The 19,794-nt window shown below is 41.9% G+C and overlaps 2 protein-coding genes across 9 annotated transcripts in view; one reads left to right on the top strand and one right to left on the bottom strand.

The window, feature by feature from the left end:
• Positions 1-1,696, top strand: part of adcy7 (adenylate cyclase 7) — a 59,966-nt gene extending 58,270 nt beyond the window's left edge. For all 4 annotated transcript variants that reach the window (XM_035155115.2, XM_035155030.2, XM_035154860.2 and 1 more), the window contains one exon: positions 465-1,696. In XM_035155115.2, the coding sequence (XP_035011006.1) occupies positions 465-611 (147 nt within the window). In that variant the 3' untranslated portion in view covers positions 612-1,696. The remainder of the gene's footprint in view (positions 1-464) is intronic.
• Positions 1,697-1,708: 12 nt separating this feature from the next.
• brd7 (bromodomain containing 7) lies at positions 1,709-11,011 on the bottom strand. 5 transcript variants are annotated; one of them, XM_035155360.2, is made up of 17 exons: positions 10,881-11,011; positions 10,298-10,545; positions 10,100-10,193; positions 9,950-10,007; positions 9,658-9,802; positions 9,389-9,499; positions 8,549-8,718; positions 7,645-7,759; positions 7,282-7,357; positions 6,176-6,283; positions 5,937-6,072; positions 5,008-5,119; positions 4,844-4,888; positions 4,005-4,095; positions 3,079-3,222; positions 2,019-2,159; positions 1,709-1,894 (listed from the first exon to the last, which is right to left on the bottom strand). In XM_035155360.2, the coding sequence occupies exons 1-17, from the start codon at positions 10,927-10,929 to the stop codon at positions 1,821-1,823; spliced, it is 1,917 nt and encodes a 638-aa protein (XP_035011251.1). In that variant the 5' UTR covers positions 10,930-11,011; the 3' UTR covers positions 1,709-1,820. The 5 variants fall into 5 exon arrangements, with proteins under 5 accessions (XP_035011251.1, XP_035011413.1, XP_035011485.1 ...); XM_035155522.2 differs by having other exon boundaries at positions 4,005-4,092; XM_035155594.2 differs by having other exon boundaries at positions 10,298-10,491; positions 10,881-11,006.
• Positions 11,012-19,794: the final 8,783 nt, after the last annotated feature.

Raw genomic sequence — 19,794 nt, 5'->3', positions numbered from 1 at the left:
TTTATCTTGATAGGGTTGTTGTTCACTCAGTAGAGCACAGACCTCCACCAAGGCCCAACGGTGCCCTTATGAAACCACATTTAAATGAACTAGATCTGGATTTTTATTTGGATATTCACCAAATTGCACACACTCATAGATATCAGTCCCCTAAATATGTCCTTTCAACAAGATCCATGAATTCACCTTTGAGAAATCAGCGAAAATGTTGAAAAACAACAGATGTCAATGTTAAATAAAGTGGTAAAAAATAATTCTGGATCTGCTTTGCTATCTGGGCTCACACCAAAATTGAATGGGTTCTCCCCCTGACTTATACCACATCCTTTTCGCTAGTTATGTGGTAATCGGTCCAGTAGGGTTTAAATAATTTTGCCAACTATCTAACAAATAAATAAACACGGATGAAGACATAACCTACAATGTGTACCTGCTACAATGTGTCTACTGCGTCACCTGCACAGGTAACAGAGGAGACGTCTGGCGTGCTGCAGAAGTTGGGCTACTCGTGCGAGTGTCGAGGATTTATCAGCGTCAAAGGGAAAGGGGAGCTGAAGACCTTCTTCGTGTGCACTGACATGAGCAAGCAGCAGGGTATGGGGCTGAGCTGAGGCCTGGCTGCCGCACACCCACAGAACTGGAGACTCCTGCACACAAGTCGACGAGTTTACAAACTCCTGCACGCACCACAAGTGTTGACACAGACCTGACTGTAACGTAGCCGTGCTCCCATGATGTCACTGGACGAAAATACTGAGGTGTGTAAAGGACAAACAAAAAAAGAAAAGGATGCACCGCTGCTCTCTGCCCTTTAGTCAGATCAGGGTGTGTCAGCCATGCTGGAGACTTGGTCAGTACGTACAATCACAACCTTTTCTATTCACAAACACATTTACGTCCAGTGCTCAGTCACTTTTCTACCTTTTCTTTTTTGTCTTTAACTTAGATGTCGTTTGGGAAAGAAAAAATGTAAATTGTACTAATGCCAAATAAAGTTGTCATTTTTTTTGAAGACCTCTTTGGTCCTTTAAAAACAAAACAACGGATTGTGTTTGGATCATATTGTGAAAGCCGTGGGGGTTTCCTGTTTGACACTCTGCTCTGTTACTGTGTAATGAGCAGGACGTACGTGAAACAGCATGTACTTTAGATAAAGATGTAGAAAAACTTTCAGATAAACTTTCACTCTCTTTTCAAGCTGCAAACCTGAAAATCAGTTTCCTCATCAACTCTGAATCATGAATCTAGTACTTCTCTTCATGTAAAGTTCTAACATATACGACGAGTTATTTGCTGTTTGAGGAGGTAGACAAATCCATTTGCTGTGCGTTTGCCATCTGTTAGAAAATGTCCTTTGCTGCCTGTTGCATATATGCTGCAATGCAGGAAACGAGTGACGCTCTGTGCTGCGTCCTCAACAACCCGCCTGCTGTCAATGTTTCTCCAGCTCCGGCGGAGATGGTCACCTGACCTGCTCTGGATCGCTCTCTGTGCCTCTGAAAACCTGATCTGTCTCATGGCCTTGTCTTCTGAGACCCATCATCTTGTCTCTGATTGTGGTTACATAATAATAATAATAATGATAATAATAATGTATTGGCCTTTATGTGAACAAATGTGACATTGGATTTTGTACAGTTACAGAATGTAATAAATGTTTTCCTAAGTGTGGTTTGTCATTAAATATTTCACTCTATAAGCCAAGGTATTCTTTTTTTTATAAAAACATGGTTTATTGATTGAAATCCATACAAACGTCACAAAAAGCACCTTTTCATACAAAACTTAAGTTATTAAAGTAAATGTGAGTGGTTGACATTTCATTTTACAGCCACGACCGGAGCTGCATCTTGACAAGAGGACGAGGTCTCCATCGGTTCAGCAGTCTCCTCCACTGAGAAGTAAATGAGAGGTGATGAGTTCGAAGGTTAAAATTCTATATTCGAGTGAAAAACTGTATTTCCCATCTCTGAATGTGTCTCTTTTACTGCATATACCACAGGAGAGGCATGTTTTACCTGTTGTGAGGTCAATGAAGGGCTTGTGTGGTCCTGGGGGCACGGCGATGCCCATAGCTCTTCTGATGCCGTAGATGCTGCTGACGTCGCATGGCGCCACTTGGCCAGTCAGCTCGGCCAGATTCCCCGTCACTTTCTCAGCTGTAGAGACGAGAGAAGGAACATTATAAAAAGGCAGCAGGAAATTGCAGGAAGCTTAGCGTTATTTGATGGAGATGCTATTCACGATCATCTACATTTTTTGTACTATTGATTTAACCTATAACGGTATCTTTAAGTAAGTTTGACATTTGAGTTTCTTCCCCTGTTCTTGATCTTATTTATAAACTAAACATGTAGCCAGAGTTAGCAACCGGTTAGCTTAGCATAGCATAAAGGCAGTTCAGTTAACATGTTGTATCGTCTTAGTTTATACTGAACAACAATGTGAAACGTTTTGTTTTTAGAACTTCCTTGAGTCTCAGCTGGTTGCCTGGCAGCCTTATTTTCAAATGGATTTTTTCATCTGAAGAAGCAATTGTATGTTGAGTAAGTGAAATACCTACTAAGACAGATCTGGCTTTTTTGCTGTTCCCAATCTTCATGCTAAGCTAGACTAAGCCAGCTAGCTACATATTTACTGAACTTTTTCATGTATAGCATTTAGCTATGTGGGCTGACGTCAGTGTAGATGTGATTTCCGCTGCAGAATTTATTCGTCATGTTCTTCCTCCTGCATCTACCCAGGCACATTCCCTGGCCTAAATGTTTGGGACATTTTCCTTGTTGTCTGACCTGAACAATCTCCTGCTAGAGTGCAGAGTGGAAGCTGCTTTAAGCAGCATTAGCCTCAGTAGACTTCAGGAGGGGACAAAACAGAACTGCAAATATTTAACCCCCATAAATTCCAAACCCAACCATCACATCACACTGTGAATGAGGTCAGTGTCACAGGCTGAACGTGTCTGAAGCGAAAAGACAAACCACATCTGTGTAGGATGGACACTACGGAGGTAAAAGGAGTGTTGTTACAGGTCGACAGCTGGACGACACAAAGAGGCTTTCAGCGAGACGCTCTTACCCAGCTCCAGCTCCTTGGCGGTCGGGGCCAGCAGGCAGATCATGTTAGGAGGCTGCTTGGCGCTCAGACGCTCCCTCTGTGCCTCCTGCAAGTTGCGCAGCAGCTTTGTAGTCTCATCCAATTTCTGCTGGAAGTGCAGGGCCTCTGTGACAGATCAGGGAGAGACAGACAACACACACACACAAACACACTTTAAGTACTTCCACTGTTTTTCTACAGTTGCCTCCTGTGTTCGGTTACACTTGTTGAACACAATACATCCTTTCTCTCTGAACCTGTGGACCCCGTAAGTCTCACTGTCACATTCATGTGAGAGCGCTGAGCCTCAGTCTAGCTGCTCTCAATGGGGCTGTGTTTTAATTATCCTCAATGGTAATTTAGAGATTATTTCAGTCATTTGCAGTTTTTTCTGTTTTCTATCTCTGTAGTTTGGGTTTAACATGTTTGTTGGGCAGTGAAAACAATCTGAAGCTGTCAGCTTGATTAAAATGTTTTATTTTCTCCTGACATTTAAAGAGTAAACACATTCCGCCTGTCCATACCAGTTGTGACGAGATCCCTTACTAAGCTCAGTGTAAATATTATGTAACAAATCGCCAGTCAGCATTAAAAGGGTGATTTCTGTCTGTCTGTGTTACACAGACAAAGACACCGACTCGATTTGACTACGTCAGGTTGCTGACGCCTCATATTGGTTCCAGCTGAAATAAAAAACACAGGACTGGCATGAGACTGAAATCAGTTTTGTAAAGGATTTCTTCAGGGCTCATATAGACAGGAGGAACAACAGTGACAAACACTGCTGTCCACATACATATGGGCATATGTCAACCTATCTTTAAATGGCAAAAAAGAAAATAAATACATTCCCTGATAATAATTGTTATTTGCATCCCTAACGCAACAAACTCGGTGAGAAGCTTTACCTCCAGACAGCTCCCTGGTCGTCTGCAGGCCTGCAGCAGAGCACAGAGAGTCCAGTCTCCTGCAGCTGGATGCGTCGGGTTCAGCTACCTTCTGGAGACAGAGGGGAAAATATGTTCAGTCAGATTAGAGAAAAGCATTTCTCACTAGATATCTTGTGTTTGAAGGGAACATGCAGGCGGTTTTCTAGCTACTTTGCTCCAGTAAATTGAAACGTAAAGAAATGCTGCAACACCCGAGCAGGGGAGGAGAATAAACTGGAGCGTAGCCAAGAACAGCAAACAGCCAGGACAGAGGGCGGCTGTGTGCCTGCTGGAGCAGCCTGCGCATCGGTTTCCTCCGCTGCTCTGAGGAGCGATTCAGCCGTGCAGCCAGCGGGCACTGAAAGAAAACACGGGCCTCTCCGGTGGGCATTTAGCGAGTAGCACCGCTGCGTTTCGAAAGGGAAATGTTCTTTCCATGCTTGGATGGATGAAAGCTGACGGCAGGCCCCTGCTATGTTGACACAGCTGGTTGATGCAGCAACCATCTGCAAAGGCCATCTATACTGACTAAATGAAATCAAGTATCCCCACATGAGGTGTTATGCAAGAACATGTGCTTTACAAGACACAACGGCACAGCGAGACCTGCTCTTCCAAACATCCCATCAACCCAACGAGGGTGGCTGCCTCTGGTTTTGTGTTACATAGCACAAGCTGATATTTCTCATTACGAACTCCATGTCCGTTTCCATTTGTACGGTACAGTGGGGGAGACGATGTGCAGAAGCTGTTTATCACTGAGGACACAGCAGGTGTTTTTATGTGAGATCCAGCTGCAGATTTGTTCCATCTCTTACCTCAGTGGCGTCCTTCTTCTCTTGTGTTTTTTCTGGCTCCTTCACCTGTTGCAGAGGTAGAGAAAGACAAATTACTCAGTAAATGTATTCTGGAAGATTTCAGGCAGTGCAGTTAAACTCAGTGGTAAAGTTGGATCAGTTACGAAATCACAGTAACTTCTTACTGGCTCTGTCTCCATCAGGGTTTTTGAATGCTGTCCGTTCGTCAGAGCATCGAGGAGATTGTCGGCCTGTTTGTACACGTACTCGTCGGATTTAGAGAGAAACTCTGACAAGCTGTCAAACACACGCGCACACACACACAATTATTTTCAATAATGAGAACTCAGTATTGACACTTCCTGAAACTGAACCTCCTACACACTCTTAAGACGTACATGCCTGACAATAGTTTTCATTCATTTAAAAACAAAGTGGCAGTGTTTCTTTTCTAGGAAGAGAAATAAAGGATTGACACAATGACACAAAAGACAATGATCGAGGAATAAAAGATTCTGTCAAACTGCATCGACACATACAATGACAAAAGATGAAGAAAACAAAGCATCTCAGGAGGCACAAGAGTTGACAACCTCACACAAATATTGGATGCAAATATAAGTTGTATTACAAAAATGTAGTAAAGATGGAAACATTCAGAAAGATAACTACGTGTTTAATAAAAAAAACACTTCAGTGCAATAACATCATAGCATTAAATTGAGTCATTAGTTCTAAACAAACCTTTAATCCTCAAGATTTGTATTCATTTTAAAAATCTTGGTGGGGATTTATAAGAACTCAATATTTTTTTCAAACTAACAAGACGTTGAAATATAGTCATATTAGTAAATTGTGTGGAGTTAACCAAACATTCGTAGAGAAGATAAACTCATTATCAGGTCAGTTTTCCACATTCTGTTTGTGTAGCATCATAATGACAAACTACAAAAGAAGAAGCATAAGAAGTGAAGTCGGGCCGTGGACAGCTGACCTCTTCCAGACTGAGTAAACTTGGTGAATAAGAGAAACATCTGGAAAGTAATCAGCCAGGAATGCCTCAAGTGACGTTTTTGTGTAAATGCAGTTGAGGTCATGGTCACACTGCACATACCTGTCTGAGCCCTGCAGACTGCAGTCCTCTCCATACAAAGAGAAGATAAGGTCAGAATCGTCCTTGCTGACGTTGGAGAAGCTGGAGTCATAGGTGGGTGCGTAGGAGGTGAACGGCCCGTAGCTCATGTAGGACACTGAGGAAAGTGTTTCACACACAAAACAGCCCATTATCAATGGTGTCCGCCGAGAGATCTGATGTTAGCTCTCTGCCCACATGACGTCATCACAGTAGAGTACCTGGAGTAATCCTGTTCCTCTTGTCCTCCCTGAAGCCCGGCAAGGTGTTGACACCGCTCTGCAGCCGGTTGGACATCATGCCCAGTTTCACAGGACAGTAGCCAACATCTGGAACAAGAAAACACAATATTTGACTGATCTCATAATATGGCTACAACTAACAACTATTGTCATTAAAGGGGACATAGCATGCCCATTTTACCACAAGTTGATATGGTTCCTTGGGGTCTTAATGAAATGTCTGTAACATACTTTGGTCAAAATACCACAAGGATGATTTAAAACAGCACCCTTTTTACCCTGTATAAAACAGCCCTCCACAGAGTGACCTGTTTTGAGTGCCTGTTCCTTTAAATGCTAATGAGTCAGCTCCCCCTCCCAGTCCCAACCATCCAGACAAATGCCACATGTGAGTGAATCGTGGGCTGACCAGTGGAGAAATGCTCGCCCCGTGTGAACAGCCAGGCGGCTGGCGCTGGGGAACGGCACTGCGCTGCCTCGCTGCCTCCGGTGTAAACCCGGCGTAATGAGTGTTGGGGGGCCAAGGCCATGTAGGGAGACTTCCAGTGCCTTGTTACGACACAAAACCCAGGAAGCTCAATCGAGTCGCTCAAGCATGACGTTTCTGACTTAGAGGAACCATAACAAAACGTGCAAGTGTTTTTTTCCCAGAGTTTTTGGGTTGGTAGACATGCCAGATACCCACATTAACCTGTAGAAGCACTAACAAAGTGGAATTTGCTGCTATGTCCCCTTTAAGATACTCTCCTCTAAAATGTTTAAGAATAATGAAAAAAGTCCATCACAGTTCCCCAGAACTCAATGTAACATATCCAATATCAACTCTCTTGTCCGAATCCTAGGGATCTAGGAAAATCAGGAAATATTCTCATTTCCAAAAATGGAACCAGTGAATTTTGCCATTTTTAAGATGTTTTGGGGTATTTTCCCTAATTAATGGGACAGAGAAATGGGGAGAGAACATGGACGGGAAACTAAATAAGGGAATAAGTAATACGTTTTTAAAATTAAAATAAATTATAGTTAAGTTAAATTTAAAAGATGGTGATTTATTAGCGCTCCATTATGGTTTTAGGTGTTCTTACCTCCTACTGAAGGATCTGCTGGGTTGAGGATAGTCATGGTGGTGGAGCCATCAGACTTTCGTCTCGCAAACTCCAACTACACAACAAATACATTTCAATTATTCAAAGGCAGGAAACATCCACTATTGTGGTTAAACATTTGGGATAAACATTGAGAACATCAGACAAATAACTCAACAGTCACTGATCCAGCAACATCATCAATCAAGCAACAAACAAATTCAATATGACCCTAAAACATAACTAAACATTTGTTTACAATAAGTTAATTTTCTTATGATGCCATGTTTTTGAATAGTTTTTTTTATTGGAAAACATGTTTTCCACCAAAAGAACATCCTTAGTTGAACCCTGCATTCTCACATCACACTGCAGCACTCTGTTGGACAGCTTTCCTCCAGACTCCTTGATGACCTTCCGGATTTCCTCCAGCTCTTTCTCTGCCTTTGCTGCTTCGTCTTTGGAGTCCTTGTCCTGTCTGCAAGTGAAGCACAAATTGAAAGATGGCAGCTGAGACGCTGTGACCATGAAAGAAAAAGTTTTTTTTTCCTTTGTCGTGAGAATAAAAAGAATGCAGACACAGCAAAATACAGCGAGGAGAAAATATGTGAACTTTGCTGTTTGCCTTTCATTCCTCAGATAAACTACCTGGAAGCATTTAATTGGCATAAATAAGCATCATGATTCCATACACTATAATTTGAATTATAAAAAGGTGACAAGTAGCTGAAGGGAAATCAGCACAGTGACAGTGAGTCACAGAGTCTTAACCAACACGTAAACGCCATTTTCCGTTTCAACACTTAGCAACAACACACTCATCTCCCAGATGCACATCCATGTGAGGAGACAAGACTCAGCACGCTCTTACGCATACTTAACATTCTCTGCCTACAGCTTCGCAGTGGAAAGGTGATTTACTCAGAAGAAAACACTGTCATAGAAACTGCTATGAAAGTGGGAAACATTTTTAAGGTGATGAGTGACAATTTCATCTTTTTGTTTGAAACATCTGGGATTGTGGCGGGCAAGATGACAACTGTATTTGACTGTAACTGTATTTTTTTAATAATATTTTGCTCGAAATCAGGGACAAATTGGGGGAAATTCTCAAGTGTGTGTGTCTTTAAGAAATCTCTGAGATCTTAAACAAGTGTTAATCAAACTTAAGAACTTTAAACTATGGCGCTTCAAGGGGTCCATGTATTGAATACATAATCATGATGAGATTTTGTATGACGTGTATGAAGTCAGCAGGTTAAAGGACCTGGGTGTACTGGGTGTCTGGGAGCTCTCGCTGGTATCTGTGGTGGAGGGTCCCTCTCTGTTCTGGTCCAGGCTGGTGCCCCCTTGATCTTCAGACTTCCACAGTAGTTTGGCAGAAGGGTCAAGGCCAGACATGAACTCTATACTCTGTTTAAGGCTCTCCAGTCTCTCCTACAGAAAAGACAATGAAACATATTATATTAAACTTTGTATCTGGAAAGGAAAATTAGTATGTAGAGAAACAAAGCTTGTCTCATAATCCTGTTGGCAATACCGATGATGCCGTATGACGTCACTAGGGGAACAGAAAGAATCTGCTGCCCTCGTCTGTTGTATCTTTGAAAAAGCAGGGTCCCTTTATTTGTTCCAGGGCTCAATTTAAAGTTTAAATCAAAAACAACACAGCTACACTGAGTGTACAATGAGAGGGACCAGGCAATGACATCCTGTGGCATGTTAGGTCTTGTGTCAGAGAATCGAGTTTCACACAACTTCAGTAAAAGTAGTTTAATAAGTAGTGAGTAATATTTTGTTGAAGGATCTCTCTAACCTTGCTTTAGTTGTCAAAGACAATAAAAGTGTGGAGATTCTAATAATAACTGAGCAGTGGTCATATACACAAAAACCAAAATAGAAAGAATGCTCCCGAAAAACTTTTTTTTAAAAAATTTTACAGAAAGGGAAATTATTTGAATACTAGATGTCAAAAATCCCATTGTGAATGTTGGTGGGATTAATTTACTGGGAACAAAGGAAACATGATCTCTTCACAGCAAACTGAACAAGAGCAAAATGCTGTAATTCATAACACAAGTCTTTTTCTGAACCTTCAGTTTCATACCTGACTCAAGATCTTCAGTCCAGAGTGTAACAGTTTCCGAGCAGCTTTATGGTAGATGGTGTCAGGCTTGTTGTAAATCATGGCGTTTTCACACATGATCCTGAAATCCACCTGCATCAACAGCACAATCCACGTTAAAACACCAAACACAAAGTACATTTATAAAGTTTAAACAAGTTAAACAACTAATTAACAAAGTTATTTTTGTTATTCTTGCTGTGTCTCCTTTAACGTCTACTCAATCACTTGTGTTCAGCACTGACAGGTACCTTGAGCTCATCCAACATCTGGTAGCCCTCTTTCTTTACTCTGTCCTTCATTGTGCTAAAGTCCATTGGACGCTTGATAATTGCTGAGTAGCCAGGAGCGATGAGGTCTGTCACAGGAAACGAGAAGAATGCACTGGGGTCTTTCCTGCAGAGAATAGACACAAACAGTATTTATTCGCAGCACCAGGAAAATGGTAACAACAATAATAGATGAAGAAAGAGAGACAGAAGGGTGAGCTAAAACATTTATCCCCGACAATGTTCTCACATCAATGAAAGATCAACACCATACCTCTGGAGCTGCCTGATGAGTTGGTTCAAAGCTTCCTGCAGAGGAGTCTGTTCTTTCTCTAAAAGTTAGGAGTAATTCAAAACGATTAACAAAGGCATCAGTACAAACATGCAAAGAACCTGAGGTGTGAGATGAGATGTGTGTTTTTACCTTCCTGTTTATCCAGCTCTGAACGAATAGGAGTTCTGCATTGTTCTCTTTCATCATCTCCATCTCCATTGTGTCCTTTCTTCTTCTTTGTCATCTGACATTGCAAAAACAAACACAAATGAGGACAATCCATGTACAAACTACCCAAGCATCCTGATTCCTGTCTCTTCCTGGTGACACGATTTTCAGTGACGTTACCTTCTTCTTCCCTCTGTCGTCCTCCGGTGAGCCAAAGCTCTTCTCTTTATCTTTCTTCTTTTTCTTCTTCTTGTCTTTGGGTTTGTCATGGTCCGCCGGCTGCTCGTCGTAGAACGTGTCCAGAGTCGAGCTTCCGGCCGTCACCTCGTTCCCTGACACCTTCAGCACCAGCTTCAGGGGTCTCTCTCCGTACTCTGCACCCCCCACAGCGACAGGGGGAGGAGGTTTGACCGAGCGAACAGCAGCTACTACACAGTGAGTACCGACAGACACTAGAAACATTAGCTTTTAGCAGCTAGTTAGCTCAACCAGGAAGCGGTTAAGAGAAGCTAAAGCTAGCATTATATTGTAGTGTGTTCTGCAATAGCCTACATTGTTTTCAGATTTAGTTTGAATGAACATACAGTTAAAATGGTGCAGAAACAGTTGCTTAACGGTGAGCTAAAGTGCTAACCACCTAGCTAATAGTATGCTAACACAGCTACCAAGCGCGAAACATGAGCATTATGCTCTCGTGTTGCAAAACATAAATCAATCAGCAGTTTAAACCAGCACGTGTCTGCGCTGTGTGTCAGTGAATTACCTTCATGTCCGTGTTTTTCGGACTTGTGCTTCTTGTGCTTCTTGCCCATTGTTTGTGTTTTGACCTGGAGACTGAGCGGCTGCTCTGTGGAGGCGGAAACACTACAGGGGAAACTGCGCAGCGCGATACACACAGCGACACCTGCCGGGCGGGCGGGGGTAGCGCACGTTGAAAGGACCATTCTTGCCTCCAGCAGGAGGCGCAACAGATCAAGGAGTAAACTTTAAGTGGGGACCAGCCCTGAGTGAACATTTGTCCTGATGACCAGGATTCTTCTAACTGTCATTCTAAGGTATCACAACTAGAATGGCACCCAGGAGAGTGTATACCTCCACCAACAAATTCAAGCAAGCTGCACCAAATTGCACACACTCATAACTATCAGTTCCCCCAATATGCCAGATAATCTTGCATACAAACAAACAGAGCTCCTTTTGTGGAGATGATAAACAACAAGGAGCAGCCATCAAGACCAATTTTCAATCGAAGAAAGCAGGTTGAATCATTTATCCTGCCAGAGTGCTGTTGAGCAAGACAATGTGCTCCTATCAGCTGCATTGGGTCAGGTCTCGAAATACAGAATCTCCCTAAATGTTTGGCAAATACACAACAAACACTGAGATGTGTGAGGAACAACCCAAACACCAACATATCCATGATCATACCTTAATTAAACAATTTTGCTTATAAATGTCTCCTTAATTTTTTCATGCTTTCCTACATTTTTTCACGGAGGAGCACATGTTCTCTTCAGGCCCTGACTCACCTTCAGTTATATGTGAAGTGTCCAAGACCAAGATAACACTGAGAACATCACTGTATTTTTCACACTTAAGAAGCTTTCCTGTTTGAACAGTTTATATTACAAACATGTTTATTGGTTGGTTTGCACAGGGTGTGTTTTATTTACAACTTCAATTCACAGATTAATTACCTGGATTATGTTTGAATAAACTAGATTTCGCACCAGAGGCGGCAGGTGACACTTGGTTGTGGCTCTGCTTCATAGGACACTGTATCGTCTGCAGCTCCACTGCCTCACAGAACTGTTTGCCTCATTAAATTGGCACATATTGTACTGGCTGATGATTGACAGATGTTTTATTCATAGAAGAAAGATTCTGTGCATCCTTTGAAGCACATTCCAGGTTTTATGAAGAGGGCAGGATGAGGGCAAAAAGTTTGAAAGGAATGAAGAGTGACTGAATCTAGCATTTCAGTCATTCCTGCCGTCAGATAAAGAGGTGATTCTGAAGCTCTGTTGACGTCTTTGTGTCCTGTCAAAGCAAAACCATCCGCAAAAATTACCCTGTGATGTGTGTCGTTACTACCATGACCATAGTGTAAACTTTACATGCCCTTAAGATCGTCAGCTGATGCTGGTATGGAGAAAGCCAAAATTCTAACGTCAACAAATTATTTTCTCTAGAATTTAAAGGTTGGATAAGTAGTTCCCCAACAATAGTGTTTTTTTCTTCTTTCTTTATTCAACAGAAGTCACAATGATACATAATACAACACTCACAGTTCTATGGGTTCACAAAATCATACACATCCTTTAACCTGAGATAGTCTTTAAAGGTGATTTGATAAACCTATTAGCAAATGGTTGCCTTTTTACAAATATCAAGCAAAATTTGCACCGATTTTATCTGTCTGGTTCTCACTCTTCTTTTACCTCTGTGATTTGTCTCTACCAACTCCTGACAGATGTGTCTGGCTCTTTAGCTGCTGAATGCTTCAGTGAGTGGTGAAATAAAACAGTAGATATGGCCTGAGCAACCAAAACAAAGAGCCGAAAGATGCTAAAACATCGAGGAACAGAAACGATGGGTGATGATTCGCTGTGTGGGTTTGTCACTATGAGCAACTGCTTTCTCGTTACACGACATTTTATCCGTTGATTTATGAGTACTTATAAGGGCTGCTGTAAAGCAGTTACAAGTTATACTTTTGTCTTCGTGTATCAACTTACTATGGAAGGTTTTGCTCATGTGATGAAACTATAGAGAATTATCAGCTTAACCTGCAGAACTCCTTGTCTTTAATGAGTTTCAGGTCATTATTTATCTGTGGGGTCTGGTATTTTGTAAAAGTTCCAAACCCCACAATATCAGTGGACTGAGCACCAGCAGACAGGCACAGTAAATTACATTACATTTCATTTAGCTGACGCTTTTATCCAAAGCGACTTACAATAAGTGCATTCAACCATGAGGGTACAAACCAAGGACAACAAGAATCAAGTAAGTATAACTTGCTTAAAAAAAGCCATGCTACATATAAGTGCCATATAAGTGCAACATTTTTTTATTTTTATCCAAGGTGTAGTCAAAAGAGATGTGTCCTTAGTCTGCGGTGGAAGATGTGTAGACTTTCTGCTGTCCTGATGTCAATGGGGAGCTCGTTCCACCATTTAGGAGCCAGGACAGCAAACAGCCGTGATTTTGTAGAGTGGCTAGCTCGCAGTGAGGGAGCAGCAAGCCGATTGGCAGATGCAGAGCGGAGTGGACGGGCTGGGGTGTAAGGTTTAAATGAGTAGCAGGGGAACATTGTGGGGCATTTAGCAGATGGACAAATAGACAGATGTTCTCGGGAGCTGGTGGAGTCCAAACACAGAGCTGAAGGAGTTCATACTGGACTTACATTTGCCAGGTGGTTATAAATACAACGCCAAGAAAGAAGTGATAATGTCTCTATGTAACTGCTCGGTGAAAAACTACAATACTAGGCTGCCAAAGAAGTAGCCTCTCACAGCCGTTGTTCCCATTATCTTTGAATCTTTCAAAAATATTCAGATTTTACAAGTTCTTTATCATGGGTCGGTTTACCCATTTAGGAGTTAGGATGTTTGAACTACCACCTTTACGTCTCAAAGTGACATATTTTCAGTCCCTGCACACTGTGGCTTTAAAGTGAGTGACTGAAAATCCCTCAGAGTCAAATAAACCTCTACACTCATACCATATTACAATTGAGTGCAAATACAGACCTGAGAAATTTCGGATGAGTTTAACAGGTGGACAAACTGGAATAAAATCATACCAGGTGTAGCGGACATGTCAGGCCACAGAGATATTAAAGAGTTTATAGTGGGGACATTCCACTTGTTTATGGACCTGAGGATTCCCCTCCTACAATAGAACATCCTACTGATATGGAACAAAGATAAAATCGACCCACTCACAGGAAAGAGCAGCTTTTAGCATGTCAGAGGGATTTACAATAGAGGCCTGGTGGATTCAATCAAAGGACACGAGCTTAATCAGAGCGACAAGCAGAATGGGAACTCTACAACAATAAGGGCTCATATCTGATTAACATGTGACTGTTGCTTCCTTCAAAGACAATAACACAGCTCTTTACACAGCCTGCACAACGTAGGAATCTTACATCTTTATCAAGCCTTGATATTCTGGACAAAAGGGACAAACAGGCCTTTTAGGGGACAGGTTTTGCCTTAATGGTGGGAGCAGTTGTAGTCACAGAGCCATATCAATGGCTGTGTAAAAGGGAGAGCCAAGATAGCATAATAGTTTTCATTTAATTATTGATATTATTAGAAATAGTTGAATCTCTTGTTCAGTCAAATAACTACTTGTACTATGTTAAAGATTTGTCAGTTGTGCACTGATGTGAAATCCATGTTTCTAATGTTCCTTTGTGTCATTAACATTAGCAGCGTTCATATACTGTTAATATAACTGTGTTGGTTAGCCCCACTGTGGGTTGTCCTTACTTGCATCCTCTCTTCTTTCCTTTCTCTTTGAGTTCTCTTTTTTGCCCCAATCATAAAATGTCTCTCCAAATCAATAGCAAATTCAAATAGAAGTTTGCTCTGTCACTTTTTCTTTTTGTAACCATCACCACAGTGTTGTTTGTAAGAGCCCTGAAGGGTTTTTGTTGTTAATCCAACACTAATCCAGTTCTAGCTGAAGGTAAAGTACAGTAAACATCGCTATTATCCTGCATTAACCCACAAGAGACACACACCTGCCCTAACAGCCTACTGAAGAGCCAATGGTGGAACCAAGGAAATAAGAACCCGTCTAAATACCTCAGAATACCCATCAGGAAATGCTGCGAATGTTACCCCCGGAGCTTATGTATGCAGAGCCATCCTTTCCATTTTAATTCAATGCAAAGACATCTCAGTATGTTCGTAGTACAGTCATACAATATACAGTCTATGCATGCAATACATAGACCAAACATTTTATCTCCACCAACACCCAGTTAATCATTTGGCTCATTCAATCACTATTAGTTAAAACAGCTCATTTGTTCCACTGCACATCTTTGCTCAGTTGTTGGTCACTGCATTTCTTCCATGTTATTAGATGATAGTGAATAACTTTTCTTTATCTGGATCCAGTTGTTGCATGCGTGTTCCTCAGAAGTACAGAATGGAGATCCGTTAAATTAGCTGTCACAGTTTATATATGAGACTGATCGATTCAATTAAACTGTCTAGTGTCTAGATTTGCTCCAATAGCTTGCTGCCTCTTTTACGGGTCCATATTCCCATAATACTACAAAGCTCTAATGGTGAGAAAGCAGAGAGCAGTGGTCAAAAGGCAGCGTGTCTCAGTGCTCTGTTCCTTTGGCCCGAGGAGGGGGTAGGAAGAACAGTCCGGCCCCAGCCCGCCTGCTGCAGCCCCACAGAGGCCTTGGGATCCATCTGCTTGGTTCCAGCTGCGGAGCTGCACGCACGTTGGAAGTCCATGGATTAAAAGGAGATCACTTACACCAAACGGGTCTAACAAATGGCAGATGTTGTGAAATTCATTATCTGCTGTCACAACAGAGGGGCTAAAGGGACCCAGGGACTATTTCCACATGAAAGCGGCATCCCAGCAGAACCATGGGAAACCGCTTCCCGCTCTGTGGACGGGATGGAACTGGGATGTCTGGTCTCCGCACATATACACAACAAAACATAAACAAGCACACAAGGCCAGGCTTTGAACGGGTTATCTGTCTCGCACATGGTTCGACGGAACCAGCGCTGGATATAAAACGAGCTGTTTGGTCACCATGGAGACCGAGCATTTTGATCTTTTACATTTTTAAGGTGCTGGAACAACCCAGTTTAAACTGCTCTGAAATAAACAGGAGTTGTTTTTGAATTCTTAAGTTTGCTGACCTCCATCATGCCAGGTTTACCTTACAGTTCATATGTTGCTGTATCTACACTTCTCTTCTGTCTTTACTTGCAAAATTTATAAAAAATAAACCTAGGTTTGATTTATTTGAACATTCCCTTCATAAAAAACAAAAATATCATGAATATTTATAACATTGTCTAGGTTTTGTAGGTTTTACATTTGCTCTGTTCAAACCCTAAGTTACTCTGGGTAATTACTTCAAGCTTAAAGCCTGTGACAAATGCAAATTAATAACTGCTCTCCTTATGGATGGATGTAAGAATATGGAATGAGGTTTTGGTCATAGAAGTATATTCTTTTCACTAGAAGTTGTCAGAGCGCTGCTCAGATATGACAGATGAAATGTTTGGGGTCATTACAACTGTCAACGCAGAACGGGTTTTGAAGATGTAACCAGACATCACAAGTAAGTCAGACGGAAACATCAAAGAGGAGAAACCAATCATTCTGCCTCAGTGTTTTTCTCCCGCCTGCCAGTCTGTCATGGCAACTTCTTTGAGCATCAATCACTCATCGCTGTCAAAGTATTATCTGTATGGTAACTCTATTTTTATCCGCAACCAAAACACTCTTCTGTGTGTGGCTTTGATTATCAATCTTTCCTCAAGATATTCCGGACATCCCACCCAGGTCTGTGGACGAAGGTCTGGGCTGATATTCTTACATGCACTTACATGTTGTAATGCAGGGACAGCAAGTAGCAGCAGTAGAGATCAGGATCGGGGCTCCTGACGGGAGCTCCAGAATGGGTCGCCCTGGTGAGTTTTGGCATCACTTGGTGGGGAGCCCTCATGTTGTCCATCTTTATTTACAGTCTGTGGTTTCGTTGTAAGCACCACAGCCCACTGAGCAAAGAAAATGCTCTGAAAATGTGTTCTCATCAGCGTCAGCCACCTCCGATCGTTAGCAACGGTCTCTGATCCAATTACTCCAATTTATATTTCATCAGGCTCCTGAAACTTTTGTGAAGTTTAACGTTATCCTTTCCTTTAACATACCTTATGTATAATTCTGTTTTTGAAACCTCCATTATGATGGATGATTTCTTTAAGGAGGCTGGTCTGATGTGGGACTCTGCGGGGGATGCTTGTTTGGAGTCGTCTGTGTGTGTGTGTGTGTTTTTTTTACGGAGCACACATATCAGAATGATAGCATGCATCATACATTTGTGAGTGTGTGACTGTGAGCGTGTGTGACAGGACAAGCAAGGTGGTTGGGAGAGGTGGGGGGGGAAGGGGGAAAGGGGGACGACTGCTGATTTCTGTTGATCTGAGCCTTTATTCTTCACCAGCCTCTGAAGACAGTGGTCCTGGGGTGGGAAAAATACACAGGGGAGATGTGTTCAAAGCCTGCGAGCTTGGTGACGATCCTCCGTCAGATCCGTAGCCTTTTGAAAAGTTCATATAAACTGAAAGACAGCCGCTGGGAAATGGTCTTTGCAAACTCAATGAGAGTTTATCATCTCAACACAGGGAGAGGCAACGTTTGAGGTGGAAACACGCTGCCTGTAATCTCATTCTTCTTCAGAGGTTTATCAGGGACCCCTCCTCCCCCCAAACACAGTTGAATCTGGGCCCTTCTAAACAAGGTATCTCGGGAACAGGAGCTGTCATCCTTCTCCTGCAGCCCCCTGAAAACAACACAACTCCTGTTTGTGACCCGCTAATGCTGAAACAGAATGACAATTTTATTTCAGCTATATTTCTTTAGCTAACAGGCTTCCATTTGTGCAATCCTGCTGGAGGAGGATGCGGGTCCTCCCAGTATTGGAAGCTTTGTCCCCCATCTGTACCAATCAGGTGCAAACTGTGCATCAATGAACAAGCTCCATTCTTACCGTGGTCTCAGGTTTACTGACGTGTATCTCTTCTACACTCATGGCAAGAGAGAGCGTTAAAAGAGTTTGGAGGGTGCAGTCTTTTTTAGATGTTCCAAGAACCAACACAAGAGCAAACATGACTGGATTTAAGTGTTTATCTGCTCTATTTTGCATGTTTCTGTATTCATATGACTTTTACGTTTATCATCAACTAGTGGGGATCGTAATAATTAGCTGTGAACATACAGCAGAAGTCTTTCTGTTAGGATCTGGCAGAATACCTCTCTCTCTCCTCTCCTGGATGGTGTTTCTTCCCTTCCTGGTGCCTCTGAGTCAGTTTTCCAGGTCCCCCTCCTCCTACCTGAATTCTCCCTCCTCAGCACACCTTAGATCAATCTGTCTCATTACCACTCCTGATTCGTGCTGCATATAAACCCTGGTGCTTCTCTCTTTGTCAGATTGTTGGCTTACCCACACAGAACTCATGCTCTGGACTCTTGTGTTTTTGGCCTTTGCTATTTTTATGGATTTTTGCTCACTTTATCTCTCCTGTGCTCAGGTTACCAAGTTCTGCATCTTGGGTCCTGAAATCCACTTAATTAATAGCACTTTCCATGATATGTATGTAGCCATTGAGTCCATGTTTAGGCCCAATCCCATTTCAACCCTCCTCCTTACCCCTTAGGGTGTCCCGATACATGTTGGTATGGAGGGGGAGGGCCAAGTGTTAGGGCTGTACAGCCTTCGAAACTGAGATTTTTCAGACACACACTTCAAACCGAGGGCAATGAGAATTTCCCAGAATGCCTTGTAAATCACCGGCAAGATGAGAGAGAGACCCACAGATGTAATATTTTCTCTATTAATAAGGATTTAAAAGTTACGATAATAATTGTAATATCTTAGTTTAATATCGTTTCAATGTATTATGGACAATGTATTTTTCACAATAACCTTAAAAACAATTCCTAGCATGCTAGGGTTAGCAGGGAGAAGGGTTGAAATGGGATTGGGCCTTACAATGCCATTACTAGTTTTTAAAGTGAATCAGCTATATTAAAATAAATAAATAAAAAGTAGCAGATCTAAAGCTGAAATCTGATTAGTCCCTAAAGTTCCCCTGTCCTGCCAGTATTCTTTTTTTAAACTAGTCACTTTCTAACAATAATAACAACAAATAAGACAATATGTTAAGAATGTTTATTTTCTCAGCTTTTTTGAAGTTCACAATGTGCTTGAACAAGTAACAAAGTATTCACTGATGTGTGGCTTTGCTCAAAGCTAAAGAGCAAACAGTAAACAAGGAATGACTTGTGCACAGTACTGAATCAGGAATTGCACATGGATGTTGGACATACACTGGCCCTTCTGTTTAAATTGTGGCACCTGATTTAGAAAAGTAATTAATCCGCCACTGCAGATACACCGTTGAAACCAACTCAAAGAGCTAATCTGAATTGAATTTGCTGGCTATAGCTACAGGTGATAAAATCTGTTATTGACAGCTGCAGAGATCCCACTTCTTCCGCAAAGATCTGACCACAAATCACGTACAACATCATAATAAGTTATTAGAATATTTTTGGTGAAATTTATAGGGTGGAGTTGGCATTTTAGCTGGAAATGTTGATGGTTGTCTGCGAGAAATGAAAAACCTGCATGTGTAGTAAATCTACCACTATTATCGTTAGCGGCTGCATTTGTCCTGTATATGAAGGGAAGATTGACAGATGTAGAGACAGTTAGAAAAGGTGGCAGGGTTTGCAGAATGGTTAGTCACTTTTATCTACAGTTGGCAGAAAACTCAGTTTAGTATATTTCTCTCTGATTGAAAACTTTCTTGAAAAGTAAACCCGGAGCTGCTGGTGGCTGGTTGTTCTGCAGTATTTTTCCGCCTGCAACAGACAAACTTACAGTGTCCAAAGCT

This window comes from Hippoglossus stenolepis, chromosome 1 (genome assembly GCF_022539355.2).
Source record: "Hippoglossus stenolepis isolate QCI-W04-F060 chromosome 1, HSTE1.2, whole genome shotgun sequence".
Classification (NCBI taxonomy): Eukaryota; Metazoa; Chordata; class Actinopteri; order Pleuronectiformes; family Pleuronectidae; genus Hippoglossus; species Hippoglossus stenolepis.
Note: the sequence above shows the minus strand (reverse complement) of the source record. Positions and strands in the feature narration are given on the sequence as shown.